The sequence below is a fragment of the Oreochromis aureus genome, linkage group 2 (genome assembly GCF_013358895.1).
Source record: "Oreochromis aureus strain Israel breed Guangdong linkage group 2, ZZ_aureus, whole genome shotgun sequence".
NCBI classification, from domain to species: Eukaryota; Metazoa; Chordata; class Actinopteri; order Cichliformes; family Cichlidae; genus Oreochromis; species Oreochromis aureus.
In genome coordinates, this window is record NC_052943.1 from 17,108,378 (window position 1) to 17,131,767 (window position 23,390).

At 39.3% G+C, this 23,390-nt stretch overlaps 1 protein-coding gene across 6 annotated transcripts in view; it reads right to left on the reverse strand.

Moving 5' to 3' along the window:
- The window catches only part of drp2 (dystrophin related protein 2), a 175,556-nt gene that overhangs the window by 63,825 nt on the left and 88,341 nt on the right, over positions 1-23,390 (reverse strand). For 5 of the 6 annotated variants that reach the window (XM_039619943.1, XM_031736395.2, XM_039619933.1 and 2 more), the window contains one exon: positions 16,172-16,346. In XM_039619943.1, the coding sequence (XP_039475877.1) occupies positions 16,172-16,218 (47 nt within the window). In that variant the 5' untranslated portion in view covers positions 16,219-16,346. Of the gene's footprint in view, positions 1-16,171; positions 16,347-21,244; positions 21,326-23,390 lie in introns of those variants that run through there. The other variant, XM_039619930.1, reaches the window with a different exon arrangement.

Genomic DNA, 23,390 nt, shown 5'->3' on the forward strand with positions numbered 1-23,390 from the left:
AAGAGGCTGTCAGTCCATAACAGGCGTGAGGACACACACACACACATACAATCACTCAGCATGAATGGAATGAGTTTTCTGTTTCAAGTAAGAGCAAACCAGGGCCTCGGATATATCTAAGTAAGGTCATCCATCAAAAGATGACCCTGGCACGTTTGCAGAGAAGCTTCAAAATGCTTCGAACTATGCAGCAGACATTCACACAAGCAATCAGAACAGGCACGAAGAAATGCACATACACAGCTCAGAGCGCATTCGCTGATCACTGCTGCTTCCATTACACACACCGAGGGTGAAACAAATAGAGCGCTGTGCTGGAATGTAATCGCTGTCACATGGTGAGGGCTGCCAAGAACAACTCCTGCCCTGCTAAGCTACAGGGAGGCCAGGCTTAAGGTTTGCCAGTATGTGAGGCTGACTGAAGTTATTTTATCTCAACTGGAAACATCATGATATTCATTTAGGTTTTTTTATGGGTCAGCCTCTGCTGCACTGGATAAGGGGATGCCAGGGATTTTGCCTGTATGTGTCCAAAAAGAGTGAAGAAAGGACCAAAAGAGGAGGAGGTTTGGTGGGTGAGCTCTTCTTACTTTATTTAAACTTATTCAGTCTAGGTTTTGATAGATGATATGGCATCTTTGTGGTGATATGCGGTGTTTGGTATTTGCTCATTTGTTTTCTTTTGTTTGTAATTTGTCTGAGCACTGCGTGTGGGGAAAGCTTTTGTTGAGATGTCTACTCCTGGGAAGATTGCGGCATTCTATCAACACACACCTAAATGGCTGAGACCAGCAAACTGCCTAAAACGTCTGCTTTTGCAGAAGTGGTCACTTTTTCCCTTAGTAGCATCTGGCTGCCAGTAGTAGTACCCTCTATATTCCTAAGGAAGCAGTAGGCGTGCACCTAGTTTCCTACAGGATTGCGCAGAGAAAACTTTTTTTCACACTGAAGAACAAAAGGAGAAAATTAACCAAAAACAAAAACATTTTCTGGGTCTGTTCGTGTTTGTGCTGTGCATAGGCCTGTATCTGTGCCTCTGTCTGAAGCTGCTCAAAAATAGCCAACAGGCTTGATGGCAATGCCAGAAATAATCAATACAAATGGGCTAATGGCAATGCTTGAGTGCATGGCAGACTGCTTCCTGTGTCTGCCCTTGACACGGCACACGCTCAACGTACAGAGTCATCTGCTGGCATCACAAACAACAGTCTAATGATTGAAAGGCAGCCAGTTGCACGAGCACACATGATGAGATAGTCTGGTCTGAATTGAGACCGGTACTCAAAATACCAGATATTGTCATAGTGAAGACTGCAGACCTTTTCATTTCCTGGATTAGCGTCATGCGAAGGATTCATAAGAGATAAAATATGCCACCCAACATTAGAGAGACTGATCTTTGTTGTGAATATGAATAAACAGATTCTTGCTGCAGCAGCTGAGGTAACAATCAACATCCCCGTGTCCTTGAAAACGACACTGAATCATTATCAGCTCATCGCTGTGGTAGCTCTGGAGAAGAATCCCAATCACAATGTTCTGGGTGCAAATATAAGATTGCATTGCTCCTTGGTTAACTTTTCAGTGTAAGCCAGTGTTCTCCCAGGTGAAATAATGTGTTACATGAAAATTAATGGTGTGTGTCGATATTTCTTGAGATTTAACATCTAAAGTAAATAATATGGTCAAACACAACTCCAATTCCCTAATCAGTGAGAAAGATTACAGAGAGAAACATAGTGCTTGGTTCGATGATTAATTCATGCATAGGAGGATATGCTCAGTGTTTCTCCTGATTTAGAAGAGAGTAGCGTGCTAGCGTGTTGCCTCGGGGCCCAGAGAAGCTTTGAGCACAGCCCCCTCATCTCATTCTTTCTCAATTGCAAAGACATTGCAAGAGAGCTGCCAATGTGATGAACCCTGTTGACACAACCACTGCATTTTTGTTCAATTATGTATAAAGAATTATTTTTTTTCCCCAAATCTCCTTTTGGTTTTGAATTCTGCTTTATACTCAATTTGATTGTTTTTACCTTCATACAATAAAAGATTAACCTTCTTTTTGTTTTCAACCCACTCTGCCATAATTAAATGTTTTAGATATTCAGCACATTAGAAAGCTTTCCACAAACGAACCAAGTCTTACTTTGGGTACTTTCATTTTGCTGCCAAAAACGTGAAACAATTTGAGTCTTTGCATGTTTGAGTCCCATACATCTAACTACACAAAAGCTTTGGCTGGTAAGTGGATCAGTCTGTCACATTAGCAAAATATAAATTTATGACCTGGTCAAGAAAGATGAGAAGGATCACTAAAATAACCAACTAGAACTTATGGTTTGTTTGTTTTTTTGCATATTTATTTTTGCAATCTTTATGGTGTCTTTGTGGAATGAAAAGCCAAAACACAACTATAAGAAATCAATGAAAAATAAAATGTTCAGATAAAAGACACCACAACATTTGGATAAGTAATTCAAGAAGTAGTAATAAACAGCTGGGGCTCTTTCATATCATTAGTATAAAACTGGACTTGAACACACCTCTAATTGTCCGTTGCTAAAATTTTAAATTAATTTTCCTCCTGTTGGAGCAGAAACTACTTTCTTGCTCTTCAACTACTTCTCGCTTCCAACTGCAGTCTCTAATTGTCTTTCCTCAGAAAAGTGCACATTTTAAGTATTTTTAAAAAAATATTTCCGGCCAGAGTCAAAGAGCCCCTCCTGATGCTAATAGTCAATTCTATATTCTTTTTGCTTGATAACAGTTGTCTGCTGACTGCTGGAGGTTTTCTTCTAAAATCTTCACATAAGCTTCTTTCTTCATCCTTCTTTGCACTTTGATGAGATTCCCAGTTCTAGTTGCATTGAAGCATCCCAAAGCATAATACTCCCACCGCCATGTTTCACTGTTGAGACATTCTTCTTTGGATTATGTGCCTCTCCCTTCTTTCTTCAGCCATAAGCAGCATCTCTGTGGCCAAAGAGCTTTAGTTTAGTCTCATCTGAATACAGAACTCACTTCCAGTATGCACAATCTTTCTCCAGTCTATCTTGAATTGTCTGTTCTGCAAAAGTTTATAGTTTTTCTTGGTCTGTAACCTCACAATCTATTTCTGTGCACGATTCTAGTAAATGTCTTCTTTGAGACCACAGTTTCCAACTTGGCTAAGGCATCCACGAGTGTCTTGGCAGTTGTTCTGGGGTCTTTAGACACATCTCTCACTCCAGAGTCTTTGAAATCTTTTGCTTTCTTTCTCTGCCAGGCTTCTCTGTTCTGTACTTTGTGACTCTCTATGAATTTCTTGATGACGTTCTCACTCCAGTTCTTGACACTTAGAAATGCTGTGATAACTTTGTATATCCATCTCCTGCTTTGTGAGCATCAGCATTTATTTTCCTCAAGCCTAAACTGATTTATTTTCATATGAGGCCTGGTTCTGTGAGTTTGCAGTTTGTTTTTGGACAGCAGCTATTATCCTCCACCTGTTGAGGTGGAGCTAGAGGTTGTCTCTCCTTTTGGGATCTCCTGCAAATCATCAGATGCAATCAACTGTCGTTAGTCTCATGTGCACTTACATGAGGACGCTTCTTATTTCCTGCTGCCCTGGATCACAATTCAGTGCTTTCGAAGTGCTCCTAGTTCACCTGCCTGCCTGCCTACGGTCAGCCTCTTTTTGGACCACTTCCTCTCCCACTACCTCCTCCCTTTTCCAACTAGCTTGGATTCAAAGTAAGGTTTTTTCCATTATTATTTTGTTCCAAGGATTTTCTGCCCTATCTAACCACCTTCTCCTCTCTTGCAGATTCACCCTACCCTTATACCAGTCTCTGCTCCTCTGTCCCGTCTCTCACCTCAGTTAGGAAGATTCCTGTTTAGTAAAAGATTTGCCCTTTTGTCCAGGTACACCTTAGTTACCAGTGTTCGCTGTAGGTTTTGTCATGTAAATAGTTTGACTGAATAAAGTGATTTCAACTACTTCTTGCCTTTTTCCTGTTTTGCCTTGAGTCCTAAAACCCATAGCTTGCTAAATCTGACAATTGTTTTATTTTGAGCACGATGCTTTTTCAAGTGAAGGCTCAAATCCTTGAAGTTTTTAGACTGTGTATAAATTGGAAGATAACCCTAAGCTTTATCTTGATTTTACTAGCTTTAAACTAAATAAAGTTAAAGTATATTGTTTTTTCAGGGGGTGAATAATATTAACGCTGTTAAATTTTGTTTTTTTCTGGAAAAACAATGTTATTCTATGAAAATACAATATACAATTTGTGCTTTTTAATAAAAATAAAATTAGCATGTTTACAAATTATTTGTTGAAAACATCTGTCACGGCTGAGCAGCTGGTATATTTGCAGTGTGGACCCACAAAGCAGACAAGGGAGAGATGGCAGTGAAGTTTAAACAAAAAGGGAGCCATTTATCTGGCTGTAAAAACATGAACACAAAAGCAAAGCAAGGCGAACAGGAGCGAGAACTAAAACCTAAACTGGAAATAACTAGGAATGACTATGACAACTATGACAAGGGAAACATGAACATGAACCTGAGCAGGTGCATGCAAGAAACTGTGACGAGAAGACCTGAACATGAACAGAATCATGAGAGATCTGACGTGACATAGAGGGAGAAAAACAGACAAACTGACAATAAACAAAGGGAGACAGATGACTTAAATACACAGGAGGGTAATGAGGGAAATGAGAACATCTGGGGAAAACACCTGACACAAATGAACCTGAACACCACAGGGGAAGTACAACTAAACACACTGAACATGGAACACCAGACTCTTCACAATAAAACAGGAACAACAAGACAACACGAGCTTGACAAATAGAACATGCAACTCGCAGACATGAAATACATGGGGAGACACAAAAGACACAAACAAGGAGACATAGAAGAAACATAAGTGGACCAAAACTCAACTAAACCTTAACTAAAATAATAACAGAAGAACTTCACATGATTTCAATTTAACAATCAAAAATACAAAATAAACTCAAAATGCTGGATCACAGACGCAGCCCGCTGACAATGTCTTGCTGTGTTTAAAAAAACCCTTTGGGAAAATTTGGATAAAAAAACCTATTCCATATGGAGACACACTAGTTGTTATTTTATGTAAACAAATAAGAACTAGTGTGTCTCCATATATTTTTTGAACTATATAGAGACACACATGTGCACCACACATATCCCAGTGTAATCCATAGACCAAAATCTTTGGAGCTGGATTACCATACTGGCATAGAGCAAATTTTGTGCACAAAAATAACTTTCTCACACTGCAAAGCATTTTAAAATCACAACAGTAGGTAATTCAAAGTTTTGACTGTCAATATCAATAAATTATATGGTGTCATAAAAGTACACTGCGAACAGCATGTTCGTGTTTACCAGCTTTTCCCAAGCTTCTCCCTCCTCTTTCCCTTTTTGATTTTGTGCTCTGTAGGGGTAGATCGTGTCATGTGTGATGCATTCAGAGACTTCTCCTGTGGCGGAGGAGTTTTACTGATGCCTAGCCTAAAGGATTTCTTCCAAGAGCAATCTTACTGATATTTGTGGGGAACATACGTGACGAGTGACATGAGCAGAGCACCTACTGAAGCCATTTTCCACAATTGGAAATACTGTATGCATTTGAATATATAAAAAATATAACAGCCATGGGGAATAAATTCCTGTAACAAATTCCTCACAGCGGCATGAGTTAATAGAGGAAACTGTGCATGCTTCGAGCTCTGAGTGACAAAACAAACATTAATAAAAAAAGAATAAAAACCAAAAATACTGACGCTGTTCCTTAGTAGCAATTCTCAACTTGAGGAATATTTAGACATATAAAGCAATCTATTTGGTTACTTCAACAAAGAAGATAGTTTTCTCTACTTTTTTTTTCCTTCTTTACCTTTAAGAACAGAAACTAAACTGTCTTAATCAGTGACTCACTGCTATAATTATCTACATTCAGAATGTCCTATATGAATCATGCACATTTCCACATCATAATTATAATACAATATGTCAATATAGTCTCAGAGGGTTCTGCTAGATGCCTACAATATGTACAGTAGACAAAGATATGATATTATAAATGTATCTTGCTATAATGGTTCGCATATTACAAAGAGCAATTTGACATTGCACTGGTATGTAAAGATGTGAATGAAAACCAGGCGGAATTTCAATGCAAATGCAAATGCACAGACATGGATATACAGACAAGGGTTGAGTGGGCACATATGAATACAAATAAGGAAACATTTTCCTTTTTCCCCCCAGCAGATACCCAGGATGTATCATTAGCACAGCGCAGAGTAGGGAAGGTGTAAAAGGTGTTAGGAGAAGCTGAGACACTTGAAAGAAATAAAAGATGACAAATAAGAAGCACGACAGATCACTGCTGAAACGGTCACACAATCCCACTCCTCTTTAAAACCTGAGTGTATATGTTCAGTGTACGTGTCGAGACAATAAGGAAAACCAGTGATATATTTTCCAGATTTATTGTGTGCATATTGGTGTGAGCCTGCACAGCAGATGTTTTCCATCAGAAACATTATTTTGTTTTATTGAGTGTGTAAGTTAATGTGTTTACGTTCATTCATCCAGACATGCATCAGCATACTTATCACTATTTTATGCTTATGAGACTTTGTGGATTTTTTTTCTTCCTGTTTTTAATCTGTTACACTTTAATGATAAGCCACATGGAGAACTGCTGGGACTCCAGAGTGGATCCGTCCTTTGTTGGTTAGTTGCATTGCCTAAATATCACTACTTCCCCTTTCATTCATTATAGATAGCTTGTTTTTGGAGAGCAAGCAGAACAAGAAGCTGACAGAAGTGGGGAGCTGTTAACATATTTTAATAAAGTAGCAAATTGTGGAACTTTCAATACTCAGAGATTTAAACAGCTACATTAGCTGCTTTAAAAACATTCTAAGAGTAGGACTGAAGAGGGGGTAGTCATCAGCCATTCATCACACTGCCTCGCTAAAGCACTGTGCAGTCAGCGTATGACTGCTGAACCAGACTAATAAGGTTTGGGAAGCTGCAGAGCCATATCAAAAAAGCTGGTATGACAAAGCCACTTAAATAAACACCTCCTTCAGCAAATAATAATAATCATTATAATAATTTTTACTAATATTGTCCTGCTGCTGCAGGGACACTAGACGAATTTATTTTTGTTTCTCATACCTTTTGTTATGAGAAACTGCGTGTTTATTAAGGTTTTGTTTGTTTTTCAGTGTTTTGGGAAGGTGGGTCTTCTTTAAAAGTGCCCAATATGTGGAACATTACAACTGTCATACACACTCACCGGCTACTTCATTAGTATCCAAATATCTTTAGCCAATCACATGGCAGGAACTCAATATATTTAGTCATGATGATATTGTATCTGCTTAAGTTGGATGGGAAAGAAATTTATATAAGTGACTTTGGCATGGCATGGTTGTACACAGACTGGTTGGTATGAGTACTTCAGAAGCTACTAATCTCAAATTGGTTTCTTGAACATGACAGAGACTTTACTGTACTCAGCTGCCCTCTGTTTCCATATTTTCATATTCCTAAAGAGTGTAGAAGATACCTGCTCTGTCACTGTCACTTGCCTCTCTTTGCAATTTCCAGAACTTTTAAATGATGATAAAGAGTCAAAACCAGTATGTACATTTAAAGCAAATACTATTACTATTATACTTTAATACATCAAAGCAGTACATTACACAGCTACATTTTAAACGAAACAATGCACTTGCTACGATAGCTCATGGTTTCTAGTTGTTACAGTAATGCAACACCCTTATTTTTCCTGGTATTACTGAGTGCTAATTCATCACAGTACTCAATGCAGTGTAAGATGACAAAAGAAAGAAAAATTAGATCATACAGTGAAACTTACTGAACTAACAGCTTTTTATTTATCACTAAGCAAGGTAAATGACAAACTAAATGAATGCTTGGTGTGTGTTCATTTTTTTAATCCTTTAGAAGCTAAAATATGAGGTAATTCATTGTTTTAAACAAATGGTTGTGCACAACAACAAAGCTTAAACTAGATGCATAAGGAAGAAGAAGAAAAACACTACAGAGAGGTGATATGGTTTAAAATACAAGCCACACTTGTTATGTTTTGGTGACACCTTGAATCAGCTGACTTACTTGTTGTACTTACAGTGGACAACATCAAGATGGTCATTTGAATGTTACACGAAGAGTAAGAGCACCCACAATAATTGTGGTCAATGACAGTAAGACATGTATCCAACATTCGAAAATATTCTCATATGCATCCATTCATGTTTAGTTGTACTTGAAGTTTTAAAGTAAATGTTTAAATGGACTGGTTCCTATATAGCACTTTTCTACTCTAGTCAAGCACTCAAAGCGCTTTATACAACATTTTTCATTCATCAATTCATATACAAGCAATTTTTCTATGCCCAAGTGCTTTCTATCAAACATGATGACACTATGATGAGCTCATTTGACAGCGACTTGGGGTTCAGTATCTTGCCCAAGGACACTTTGATATGCAGACTGCAGCAACCAGGGATGTGACCACCAACCTTCCGATTAGTACAAATCCTGTGCAACCTCCTGAGCCACAGACACCTAAAAGATCACACAGATCAAAATGCTTCCTTCACTGCTAAATTAAAACATAGTACCGCAGTTGAATATCAAATATCTAGATTTCCACTGCTCATATGGCAAGTCCTCCAAAAAGCATGCAGTTATTATACTATAGTGGATGGGATTCATCCGCTGATATGACTGGTGACAATACATAGCAAAAGGAAAAGAGATGGAAAAGAGATGACCAAAACATTATTCTTTTGTTGAATTAAAGAGTGAATAGACATATCTCATTTTATTGCTTTGACTACACCATAATTCATTTCTTCCCTCCTCTAAAAAGCCTCTTAAAAACTCTTATTTCCAATATTAATGGTTTTTATCCATTTGCACTCCAGTAGGAAACAGTAACTACTTTATGAGTACCTAAATTCTAGGCTATATTTAAAATTTGTATCCAATTGCTATAATTACAACAATCATGTAATAGAAAAAATCTTTAGCTCAGTGATCCACATTTGACCCCAAAGCAGCTCTGACTATGGGAGAATGAATGTAACCAGGGCTAATGTAAGAATAAATAAATACACATCCAAATCCCTCATTGTCTTGTAACTCCCAAAGACAGTGGTTCTCCCAATTTGTGGATTTGATTTGCTTCATATAAACCATTCAGCTTGCCTCTGTACAGGGTGAGCACAAAACCTCATTATTTTTAATGCTAGTCAAACACTGCAGCGGTCCAAAACGTCCAACATTGTGTCTAATCTGCACAAACCACTTCTGATTTGTTCTGCATCAAATGACTGGTGAGAAGGTATAGTTCAGTGCTCTACTTACTTTTGCTTAATTTGAAGCTTGTTTGTATACACACACACACACACGCACCCGCACACACACACACACACACACACACACACATTATGTGGTAACTTGCCATATTATTCATGGGGATCCTAATTCCCCAATCATTTGTTTTATCATTAAAGTGTATCAAAGTTTGTTTTTTCAGCCTTGCCACCAGATACTTAAAGCTGTAATTCCTTCCTTGTCAGATTTTCATTTCCTTGGTTACCAGCATTTGAGCAGCATGATATGTGTGACATCAATGGCAGCCTCTCAAGGAAAGAGAAGGAAGGAGTGTTTTAGGACTCTTTAATTTATTATAGAATTGATTAAGTAATTGATTAAGACACGGAAAAGGCTTACAAATGGTAAAATCAAAACCCCTGAAATCTGGGCCACATTTACAGCAGCTGGCCTTGTGGCTTAAACTTCATCCATCAGTATTACAAGGACATACAGTGAGACTGAGCAAATACATACAAAGCACTTTAGAAGAATGCAGCCTTTTCTTGAAATAAACCACTAGATCTCAATATGATTCTCAGGCAGCAGTAAAAACAAAATCCACTCCTTCGAGTGACTAAATGATTGATGGCTAAACTTCCCAAAAGAGTGCCACATACATCAGACCCTGTCACTAGCAACTATAGAAGAATAGGTTTTCACCCCCAGCCTTGAACAATTTAATTATCATTAACATGTAATTGGAGCTAAATAAGCCCTGCAGGGAGCATACTGTAGCTTTTCCTATGGGTGATGTAGGAAAAGTGGGGCACAAATAACCAAAGGGGGACCACGCTAACATCTCTAGAATTGCTAGTAAGCATAGGATGATGTGGAGGTGGAGGATAGCACAAGAAAAAAATAGCACCAGCAGAACAAGGTGAGATCTGCAAGAGGAAAATGTGCAGAAATTCAAAGTAAATGGAAATAAAAGATATCTTGAATTAGGAGGACACTGCTAGACGTGATAGATGTGAATACAGATAGAGGTGTTGTCATAATAACAAAAACAGACTCAGAGGTCTCCCTTTGCCCTCAGACAGACGCTGAGCGTGGGTGGTTGGCTCGCTGCAGTTATCTGAGCCATGCGGCAAATAAATTCATAGCATGCCACTGAGCTACCCACACGAACCCCTGTGGGCATTCCCTGCAGTGAATAACAGTGGGCATGTCCCTACGTGGCACAGCCTGAACCTCAACAATGCTTGTTATTGTTATCAATATGGTTAACACTAATCAGCTAAACTATGACAAAAAGTCTGTTTGGAGGAAGCAAAGTCATACCTGCAAATGAACTGTGATGATTCAGCAACAGCCTATTTTTGTTTCACTACAACAGTATGCAAAAATAGGATGCGGTAGCTCCAGCCTCACTGGAAAAACGCCATGATTGAAACTGTCCTCCCACACTAAAATGACCAACTAGTTTGTTCACAAAAACAGGTGTTATTTAATTGTTATTACACTTTTTAATTCAACTCAATTTTCTTTTATATATAGCTGAAATCACAACAACAGTCATGTCATTTATATTTTAAGGTAAAGACCCTCATAGAGAGGGTGTAGTAAAAGCACAAACTCCCTTTTACCAGGAAGAAACCATAACCAGGCTCAGGGAGGCACAGTCATCTGCCACAACTAGTATGAGGTGAGGGCAGGGAAACAAGACAAAAGACACATTGTGGAAGAGAGCCAGAGATTAATAAGAACTTAAGATTCAATGCAGAGTGGTGTATAAACACAGAGAGTAAAAAAGGTGAGTGAAGAAAAAACACTCAGTCCATTATGGGAAGCCTCCAGCAGCCTGTGTCTATTGCAGTGTAACTAAGGGAGGGTCAAGGGTCACCCGATCCAGCCTTAACTATATGCTTTATCAAAAAGGAACATTTTAAGCCTTTAATGTTAAAAGTAGAGAGGGTGTCTGTCTCCCAAATCCAAACTGGGAGCTGGTTCTACAGAAGAGGGGCCAAAAAAGGGGTTATGTGGTATAGTTAAGATGCTTCTAGAAGCCATGTGAATAATTCTATTTAAACCAGTGACCTTTGTTTACAGTATTTGCACAAACTCTAAGATTTTAGGTAAAATAAAGGCAAACATAAAATAGGCAGACCATTTAAATGTTAAATTTGCTTTGTTTTCCAAAATTGTTAAATCCATGAACTGAATCTTTTTCACTCTTTACAAAAACCTTGATAAGGGAAAAAGGCTGATGTGCCACCTAATGACATTTAAATTGATAAATGCCACGGCTGAGGAGATTCTTAGTGCCATATCACATTACACATTATTTTGTTCCTGTTGTGAAAGGATCATTATAAATTGTCACTGTTCATGGCTAAGATTGTTAAGCCCCTTATCTTTTCTTATAAGGTCAGCAGTTCAACATCCAATCCTGATTTAACCAGCAATTCAGTTTTTTGACTCTCCAACTTCTCCAACCTTAATCCGATAATTGAGTGGATTTCAGGTCTAAATCTATCCAAACAATTAGTGAAGACATACATGAACAGCAAGGGCTGTGAGATGAAACTCAAACCTCATCAACCTCATGTTTTGTGCCACCTCTATTTCAACAGCCTTCTAAGGTAAACTGTGTACACTCTATTAAATGGAAACACTCCACTTAATGGTAGGAACAAAAACTAATAAGATTGTTTACTTGGAGGACTTGTTGCCTTAGCCAGCAGTCTTGCAGTGGGGCAGATGAGTAAAACTAAGAGGTTTTAAATAGACAAAAAGCAACCATTCAAAGTATACAGCTATTCTAGCAACCCATTTTATCAGCTGTAAATAGTCTGAATCAAACATGGATGTCTGAACCAAGTTTAATGGGACTGGATAGAACTGCACTCACTAACAGCTATAAACAGGATAGTGGCATAGAGTAAAAGCCAAAAGCCGGTCAGATTCATCCTCTGAGAACCCCGATAAAGTATAAAATATAAGGAGAGCCAGTCAATTACACACATGCCCATTATTACCATTTCTTTCAAAGTACTGTAGAAGCACCATCACAAACAGACATAATAGCTTCAGAAACACACACGGATTAGTTGGCTTAATTTTCACTTTGAAATGGATCGTTCAACTATAAAGACAGATGGAATGTGACAGCTGCACAAGCCTCGCATTTTTTTCTCTCACAGTTTTAAAAGATGCTTCATTCAGCGATATCATGGCTCAATAAAGGCAAAATAAGCTCCCTTTTCTCGATTTTTCAAATTTATTAAAGGCATCCAGTCGAATGGACACAAACTGAGAAATGAAAAAGGAATCAAAGATAATTCTCTGATTGTCCACTGAATAAATTACAAAACAGCTAAAAGAACAACTGATCCCTTTATAAATCAGTCTCTACTGAGAAAAATAGCATAAATTCACTGAAACCTCCTACACTCTCTTACTGTATTTTCTTATATAATAGTTACAGATGGCTGAATAGTCTCACCAATATGGTTGGAGTAATAAATGTCTCTTTTATATATGTATTCATAATCAGTTAGCAGTGATTATGATAGACACAGTGCAATACAATGCTGTGGTCCACTTGTTTGGGGCTATTATCTCAGTGCTGCATAAGACATTAAACCACAACTTGATAGAGTACAAAGCACACAGCAATAAAAACAGCATGTCTATATTTTTTGCCAAAGGCATCAAAGTGCTATTTTGTAGTCAATAACACATGCTACACAGCTGGTGAGGGTGAGTGTGAGTGGAGTGGCTCATGGTGTAATGATTTTGCCAATTTTCTTTGTAAGATGCCAAAAAAGTGATCAAACCCCTAACCTTCTGTTATCAGCACTGAGTCCAATTAGCTGAGCGACACTGTGTCACGCTGATAAATTCACAGTGCCACTGCCGTCTGTAAATGGTTAGAGAATGCATTTTGTTACACTGTTTACTCCTTATCTTAATTTGTTAAATTCTCTGAGCATACAGGGCAATCAGCAAATTTTGAAAAGCTGCTTTTCCCCGTCTACTCAGGAGTTTGGGGCATCGCTGTAAGGGTGGCTGTGTTGGTCAGGTGTTGACTTTGACCTAACAGAAATATCTCAAAATGTATCAAATGGTTTGACGAGAATGAACTGAAGTCATTTAGTGTTTATCAAGTAGCTCTACCATCAGTTCAAATACCTGGATAGCAAATGCCGTTTTCAATTTCTATAAGCAGCGCATTTACTTTCCTGTGTCACAAAGTTCAGGGACTCAAACACAGAAGAAAAAGGTAGTTAATGCACACAAATCCAAATATGAAAACCTAAAATACCATGAACACAGAAGGGGCTGCAAAGGAAAGCAAAACAGAAAACTAGGAGCACCGGAGACGCACACAGGCAAGCAAAAAGGATGGACTGAAAAAACCAGAGGAGAGCAGCTGGACAAAACAGAACACAAAACTAAACAGGCAATGTTAATGAGAGTGGGGGAGACTATGGAGGGAAAACAGACAAAGAAAGAAAAACAAGGAAAGCAACATACCCAAAAGGAAAAGCAATAAAAAGAAGCAGTAACAACAAAGGCAAAGTGAAGCACAACAGATCCAGTGATTCACAAGAAATAACCCCCCTTCCAAAAAAAAGGTTGTAACCACAAGCTGTTATCAACAAGTTGGCCAACGCAGATGCTGTGTGTAAAATATAAAAATATAATAATATGTGTACTGGCAGTATCATCTTTAGAGACCTCGGCATCTTGGAAATCATAAGTGAAAAAAAGAGGCGTCTATCAGCCTCAACGTGTTAAAAAGGCGTATTTTAATCAAAATCATAATCATTTCATAATCCTTACCACATAGTGAGTGGAAATGATTCAAGCTGAAACCTGATCTGTGATGAGATTCAAATCCCAGCATCCTGTTCAAAAGCCAGTTGTGTTTGTACAAGCACAGTCTCACCTAATACAGACTCTGTCATTCCTTTTAAGTGGAAATGCGCCTATATGCCATTTTAGGCATGTTTAAATGTATTTTCTCCAATGGAAGGAAGGAAAGGCCAGTATGCTTACTTTGGAAAACCTGTTAACCTTCCACCTGCTTACCTCAACTGCAAAGGTGCACATTTGTCACTGAAAGCACTTAGCTCAAAGCACTACAGTGCTTAATTACAGCCTCACGGAGCTGTTAGCCACACTTCAGAAAAGAATACTGCAGTACAACAGGGAAAGTTTAAATTAGTTTAGTCTAGGTAAAGTATACTATAAAGGATAATGCAGGAGACTTTAAACAATAGAAGGAAGCTCCCGTGACTTTATTAGAACAAAGCCTCAACCACCTGTCAATCAGTGCCAGACAGGCCATTATAAAGCCAGTTGTCTGCGCTTGTCCAGCCGCTGACACTGAACGCAGTCAGACGTTTCATCTGGACAGCACTCACCCTCAAGGTTAGACAGCTCTTCGGCAAAGCTCTTTCTCATTCATTCATTCATTCTTTCCCTCTTGCCACTCCCATTTTCCTGCATAGCATCTCTCTCGTGTGAAGATTTAATACCCGTTCTCTATCTCTCTCTTCCTCCCCGCATCGACGTCGTCCTGTATTCCTCTTCCTCTCTCAGCCTGATGAAGTCAGAGTGTTGCTCGGATATAAACAGCCACTGCAGGCCATCCATAGTGATCTCATTACACAGGACTGCAGGGGAAACTGTCCTACCCAATTTAACAACTATCCTTCCTTAACCTCCCCCTCCCCCTTCTTAGATACATCAGGGTCAAGTAAGCAATTAAGGGGCCAATTGTCTAAACAGGATGCCAGTTGAATTGAAGAAATAAAAATGATACAGCAAGCCCGGACAGTTTCCAATTAAGCATCAAAGAATAACATGAACGCCCCGTAATTCTTTTTCACTGGCACATCTCTCAAGTACAACTTGTGCAATGGCAGCATTAACCTATATTATATGAATAATTAATAAGCTGACTGGAAAGAGAACTGAAATGTATTATTGTGTGACAGCACATTATCAGACAATGCTTTTAATTGCCTGAACACAGTGAATAGCAACATGAAGAATCATTAGGTGGAAAATAGAAAACAAGCAAAGAACAGTGTAAATGGATATTACATTAGCTCCGGAGCTACTGTGTGACGGGCTGCATGTGAACTTGTTGTTTTCCCCACAGGGATATAACCACAAAATGACAACAGCCATAAATAAGGGTGCAACTTTAAAACGCTGGGTTATTATTAATAGATACTGCACAAACAAATTCTATGTATAGATGTTGTAAAGCCAAAAGCCACTCCAACATTACATTATTACTTCATTGTGCATCTCTAAAGTGCTTATAAAGAGGACAGGAATAAGCTTTGCCTTTTTCGTTCTTTCCATCAGTGCCTCAATAGAAATAACTGGCTTTAGAAACATTAAGTTAAACTGAGTGAATCTCAGCATGCCAAGATGTGTTTGGACTGTGATGATGGTGAAACAGTTCCATAAAAAAAAAGCTGATTGGATGCAGCTTACAATCATCTGCGCCTAGAAAAAAGCATGTTTATATCTTTTGAGAAAAGCTCGCAGATACAGAAGGGCAATCAGCAATTTTGTTACCATAGCGCTGAGGATATCAACTGCAAGCAATCAAGATGGGTTCATTTCACCCAAAAAGTCTGCAGTCAGCCTCTGTTCCCAGGTACATACGGCATGCTTCTTTGAGACAATCATCCAAACAGATGGTTCCTGGTTTTCCAAATGGCTTTGACCTCTGTGAAAACCAGCGTGAGTGCTAACTTACCGGATATTGTGCGATTTGCGTTTGATCTCATTCCAGCAGAGGTTCATTTCTCCTGTTTGATTCGGGCCACCCCCTCTCAGTCTCCTACACTCAGTGCCCTCCTCCTGCCCCTCACCGTCCACTGTGGACTGGCATGGCACACAGTGGCATCCCGGCCACGAAGGCCGCCCCGCAGCTAAAAACACACACACAGCAGGACATACACAGGTGAGTATTACAGTTTGGACAAATTTGAATTGATCGCTGATAGATGATGTTCTACTCTTATATTTAAAACCATTGAGGTGAAAAACCCCAAACCCTCAACTTTTGTTGTGACACAACATTAGTTGAAAAAGAAACAAAAGATAAAAGATTCAGTGCTACAGTGATGGCTTTCCAATGCGTTAAATTCTTTCTTCACAATATTAAACTGATGTGTTTTGGTGTCTGACAAGCCTGGATCTGTTTCACAAACATGAAAGCCATATATACAGACACAGCAACCTATAAAAACATGTTTTTAAAGCTACAAACCCAATTCCCAACCATTTTTGATGGTCTTAAAAAATAAAATCTATCGGAATAAAAAACACAGAGTTTTGTCACTTTTAAGACAAGACACATTAATTCTTAACATGAAAGTGAATAATGAATCGAAGACAAAAAATGTCGACTGTTGAGAGCAGATTTCTCAAACTATCTGCCAAGCAGCAGTTGCATGCTAATCAATCACGACCACATAAAGTCTAGAACTTGGGGGGGAGGGAGACATCATCGTTAAAAACAGTAAGGAGTATGTAACCATTAATAAACAATATCCGCAAATGTGAAGCACGAAACACACAAAAGCGTGGTCAACAAATAGGGGCCAGATGTAATAACCCTGCCCAGTCTGTGAGACAGAAAACCTGAATCATGAGACACCAGCAGTTTTATCCCATTATTCCAATCCATTAAACTCAGGAAACAAACGTAGACAAAAAGCCTCTTTTTCACAGACTTTTAGAGTGAGGGGGTATTCGAGGCTAGATATGAAGAGGTGCAATCCTCTTGATGGAGCTAGGGGGGAAAAAATATCAAGGAGTTAGTCCACACACACAAGCACACACGGCCTATCATACGGACAAATACACACACAGAGTAATAAGTGGCATTCGGAGCAGGACAAGCTTTTCCAGGTTCGCAGGTCATGATAAATCTCATGTTCGGTCACTGGGCTGTCTGAGGCTTCCTGTCTCTTGTGTTCATTTCACAACCTTTACCTTTGCAGCAGCTGGGCATCTGAGCTTACACCCTCAGCCTTTATAACACACACAGAAATACACGCTCACACACCATGACCGGCAGCTTCCCTGTGTTGGTCAGAAGGCTCTTATCAGATTGTTTTGAAACTGGTTGATCTTATCTCCCCCACAGGAGAACCCAACCTTTAACACTCACTGGAGCAGTCAGCCATCCATCTAAAGCAGCAAAGGGACAAAATACTGCACTCACTACTCACACAAATATGCACCCATCAAAATAAGTCCTAACCACTAAAGGTTCAGTGGTCAACTCAAACAGATTAAGCTATCACCATGTCTACTTTTGAAACTAGCTGGGACTGTAAAGACTGTAAAAACAACACATACAAGACTTCAGACGACACAGGTGACTCTTGGTCTGCATGCTGACCTGCCAGGTCCAATCTTTGGTCATGTATTCATTTATTTATATTGAGCTTTAGTAATTGTGTTTGACAAATTGGAAAAAAAAATATTGATCATTTATTGTTATTTTTCATAACTGAATCATTTGGTTTTTTGTTGTTACTGTTTGCTTGTTTCATTTTCCCTTTTTGGGGGGGATTTTGTCAAAGTTTGTCAAACAAGCAAAAACATTTGAAACTGATAATGGAGAAGGTAATTCCATTACTTTCTGATATTTTATGGATTGTTCATGAAGTTTGGAAGGTTATTCATTTCACTTTATAGGGAAAAGTCGATGCATGCTTTTATTCTAAATATAAGTCTACAAAGTAGAGACAAAGTAATCAAGAAATTAAGCTCAGAACCTCCAGTGATGTTGACGATAAAATGGGTCTATTCCAATGCTTGGAAAGAAGGATTACTGCGTCAATACAAAGTTCTTCTGGGTGATCACCTCTATCCTGTGATGAGACATCTCTATCCTGATGGGAATGGTCTCTTTGAGCATCCACAGGTCTCAAGTGGTCTCTGAACGGTCGATGAGTGTGAAAATGGTGTGAATCATATGCTAAGGCCTTCACAGTCACCAACTCTCGATACAGCAGAACACCGGTGACAGATGCTGTCTAACATTACCATCAAAACACCAAATTAGGGAATTTCTTTTGAAAGAATGGTGTTTCATCCCTCTACTACATTACAGAGACTTAGAGAATCAATAAATCTGTCCCATGTCATATATTCACTGCACGGTGACCCTTTTCTAAAGATTATTCTGCGGAGATGCAAGTGCGAACACAAAAGTCCAATCCAGTCGTCTCTAACATAAACCTGCCAGCTCCAGAGTACGAGGTCGATGTAATGTTTGATTGCATCGGTGTCAGAAAAACCAAGGTTATAGTCTGGTGAATTCCCAGCTTGTGAGTGGCTGTCTCCTGTCTCCTGCCTCCTGCACACTTTGGTCAGGCTACTCCTTCGCCCAAACCCCACACTATTTCTTTGTGAGAAAGGATAACCTCAGACAGTCTTGTGAAATTATTCTCCTGATCTTTTGGGTGAAAGCAGCTTATGTTTAAACAGCTTATATTAAATAGTTGTCCTCATTCAAGGACAGCTGTTTAAGATTTATAATCATTATTAATATTCAAAAGAATTAAGATATTTAAAAAGAAAAAAAATATTTGTTAGTCCTTATCATTGCTTCCTTTCGAGTGTCTACCCATCCCTCTCTGCTGCAGGGGCTGCAGTCTAAGCAGAGATACCCAGACCTCTTTCTCCACAGCCACCTCTTGGGGGACACTGAGGTGTTCCCAAGCTAGCCCATAGATGTAATCTCTCCTTCAGTATTGGGTCTGCTCTGGGGCCTCCTTCTAGGTAGACATACACAAAACACCTCACCCAGGAGGTGCCCAGAAGGCATTCTAGCCAAATGCCTAATCTACTTCAGCAATGCTCAAGGGAAAACACCTGGTGACTGGAGCTTGGCACATGGGGCTGGGCCAGGCGCAACTTGAAAGAGAAACATGGGGCCGCACTCCTATGGGCCCGCCTCTGGCAGGAGGTGCCATACTGGTTCAATGCCTTGTGGTTTAGGTGGCAGTCAGCGGTGGAGCCCCTGGTGGTTGCATCCCGGGTTGCAGAGCATTTCTCTTTCAAGCTTAATTGAGCCCAGTATGAACCAGGAAGGAACTTTTGCTGCACTTTCAACATTTCAGTGAATGACTCCCCAGTGAGACGGAAGAATAGACTTGCTTTCAGCCCACTCATCTCCTTTCTTTATCCTTACACTCCTCTGCCTGCATATTTATTCTCCTTTCTATCCTCTGCAGATATATTCTTCTCTCTACCTTTCCAGTCTGTTCGGCAGGCCATCTAACTTCAGATTGGCTGTAGGTTTTTTTTTTCTATTTCATATGAATCATAATAACCATCTCATCCTCACTACTGTCTCCTGTTATCTCTCCACTTCCTTCCCTTCCTTTTCTTTCCTCAGACAGCTCCCGTTAGTGTAGGTGAAACTTGTATGAATCAGCACTACCCGGCACATCTCTCCCACTCTCTCCTGTGCTCAGTGTCTCTTTCCGTTTGCTGGTAAGCAGAGGTCACGTGTGACTCTGCATATAGTGTTTGCACTGCAAAGACCCCACTAGCATCTCCAGCACACCTTTTAAAAATAAGAACGCACAATAAAGCCTTTCTATTCTACAGACAGATTTGATTCACTTAGCCATTTGTGAATAAAAATGAATGCAAATGAGTAAACAGAAGACACACATTGCAGAAGAGAAACATGGTTGTTTGTTTGCCGTGGAAAGCTGCCTTGTCAAAATGTGAAATGGAGTTGAACAATGACGACCATCAACCACGCCACTGCAGACATCAAGGGAATACCCCAAGGGTGAAAGATAGCTCTGAGAGAGGTTTGTTTCAGCAGTGAGGCACAAACTGAGTGACAGGCGGGGACCTCAGTTCTCTCTTCTGCAGCTTTTTCTCATGCAGCTGCCAGGACTTCATATAAAGACACAAGGTCATGCGTCATTGCACCTGGAATATTCTATTTACAAAATGTATTAAATATTATTTTTAAGCAAGTTTATCATTTTTTCTGCAGTAAATTGAATTATAAATGATAACAAAGGATAAGTGATGTCTACATAAGTCATTTAATGCAAATATCTATGTTATCTCAGTCTCATAGGCGCACATTTGCATCAGGCAGGCATGTATCAGCCCACAGTGCAAGACATTAGGTGGTTCTGTCTCTCGCTTTAAACTTCAAAAACATGAGTCAAGCTTTAAACATGCATTATTTATGGCCTTGATTGGATGTGGCGTTGCTCAGTCAAGCATATGTACTGCATGTTTTCCTAAGATGCTGAAAAACCAGCTGAGATTTCACTGACATGCCACAAAGTGACACAAACAATATTCGTCTTGCTGCTATGGCTACAACACTCATCTCTCTCTTTTTTCTTTTCGTGACCGTTTCCAACAGAAATCACATCTCAACACTTTAAAAACTGCCCCAATTATGTTAACAGTACAGACAGCATATCTGCCTTTTGTTCTTTTCTCTGACCACTCAAGCCGAGGCAACCTGTAAGAACATTTCCCAGACAATATGTGAATGTAAAATCAAAGGAGCTGAAGATGATAAAAGATAGCACACAAAGCTTTGCTGGATTTCACAAAGCAAAGGAGAAAAGACAGTTCAACTGTGCAGATAAAGCTTGAGAGGATCAAAGCCACTGTGCTGCTACACCAAGTCTACATGTTGATATTAATCTGAAGGAATCAAGACTTAGTTCAGATATCCCGGAGAAGCAATAAGATAACAAGGATTTACTTTCATTACTGGAGCTTTGCAAATTAATACAGTTCTTTAACAATGTGCAGCGCCTACCTGAATAATATGACTTCCTGCGTGGCTCTAAATGAAGGCTCAGATTCACGCTGTTAAACCCGCCACCACGGGTAACTGAGCGTTGACATTATTTACCCAGTCTACTGGTTGGCATGGCAGAGAGTGCAGAGATAAGTTTGGGATGCAGATAAGGATGAAAGAAAGATCCAGGAAGAGAACTGGAGGTAGGAAAACAAGGAGACAGGCACAGGCATGGGGAGAGATGTGTGAACTAATAAGCAGAAACTTTGGTCCTGGTCAAAGACGTCTCTGTCTTTGCACATTCCTTCTTACACCTACATAGCCCCCACTGCTCACCACCAACAGGAAGAAAAGGCCATCTGCCTGATGTCCTTCGACCCACACACACTCTGATCACTGCACAAAAACATGCACTAATAGTTAGGGGAACAGTTTGTAGTTAGAGAAAAATTTAAATAAAATTCCAACAGCTGAGACTTGCATTTCTTAATTTGTAATAAAGATCAAGGGTCAGAGGAACTAAAACAGGGACTTTTGAGGCACAACGAAAAGGAAAAATACAAGAAGAAATATTAGCAGATACAGAGAATGAAGATGAAGAGCAAGTAAAGGTAAATATTTCATAAAACTTTTTCATAAATTTTTAATTCTGAAGCTTTTGATGTTGCTTTTCTTTGTTTGGATCCTTAGCCAAGGTAGTGCCGTGGCTTCGGAGCAAGCAACATCTCAACAACTAGGCTGACAGTCGTGAAATGTTTGCTCGCCAGCATAATAACTTCTTTTTTTCAAGTTTCAATTAAGCATTAAGGTTGGTTTGCTGTTAATAGTTTATGTTTTGCATAATAGGCCTAGACAAATATTGCATAGATTGCCATAAAGTGTGATCATGTTTCTCTCAAAATGAATTTTGTTCACACTGATGACCTGACTTTTCATTTAGCACATCATCAAGTCACTCTCATACCATTAACATGGTTTATGACGTAACATCAGCCAAACTAACAACAGCCTAATTTTACTATCAGCCTCTGCTGTAATTTAAATTTACTGCATATGAGAAAATGTTAGACATTAAACATAAATATGAAACAATCTAAAAATCAGCATTTTAGCATGCAAGCAATTAGCTCAAAGCACCGGTAAGTTTGAGTGCAGCCTCGCAGAGCTACTAGCAGAGCTGTAGACCAGGACTGTCACAGGTATGGAAATGGGTCGGCCAAATGGTCAAACCTGGCCAACTGGATAGCTTTGTATTGTGTGTAAGGTGGTAAATCCGAGAAGCTACAGTATGCAAATGTGCTTCACTGATTCACAGCAGTAGTGTTTCTTTGATATTAGAACGACTAAATCCATAAAACTGAGGCACGTTGAAACTGGACTTATTTTCCAGGCTGTTTTGTAAAAGGCTGTACACACTAAAACAAGTCTGACACCCCTGCTGTAGAATATAAGTCTTGCTGAACATTTCTGTCACCAGTTTACTTCATTAATTTAACGTGGAAGTCTCAAGGTATTTTATCTCTTGTAATAAAGAAATCTGTCTGAAATATTGGTGTAGTACAGTCAAACCTGCAGTGCTGAATATTTGTTACCTCTTTCTAGGTGTGAGAGTTCATGCACGAGCACTACTGACACATCAGGATTAGGAGATGTTACTTTATAAGGCAGCTGGATTCTTGTGAGATTTTAATCACAGTACATGCCTATAGGTTTTAAGCTACACATTTGTAATCAAATCACAGTTCCTCTGTTTGAATCAGTGTTATCTGCAAAGAGCAAATTTTGTTGCAGCCATGAGCATGTATTAAGTGTGGCATTATTTTCTGTACATAAATGTTTTTTGTTCCTAAATTTTCCTTAAAGTGACCTCAAGAATCATCTATTGACATGCTAACTCTAGCGTTTAAACTACCATAGAGTGTGGCTTGATGCATGTTCAATCATCAAGGTAAGTGGTGCTAGTTTCAGTCATTGTGGTTGGAGAAACCTGCAGTCAGCTGAGACTGAAGAAGTCACTTGGATGAGTGACGAAACGTTTCTCCCACTGAAAACGTTACGTCCAGATGAACAGAATCAACCTTTAGGGATACCATAGAGCGTGGTTTGTTTTTCCCTTTCTGTACTTTCTTCTCCCTTTAGCTGTAAAGTTGGGTCCTGATAAGAC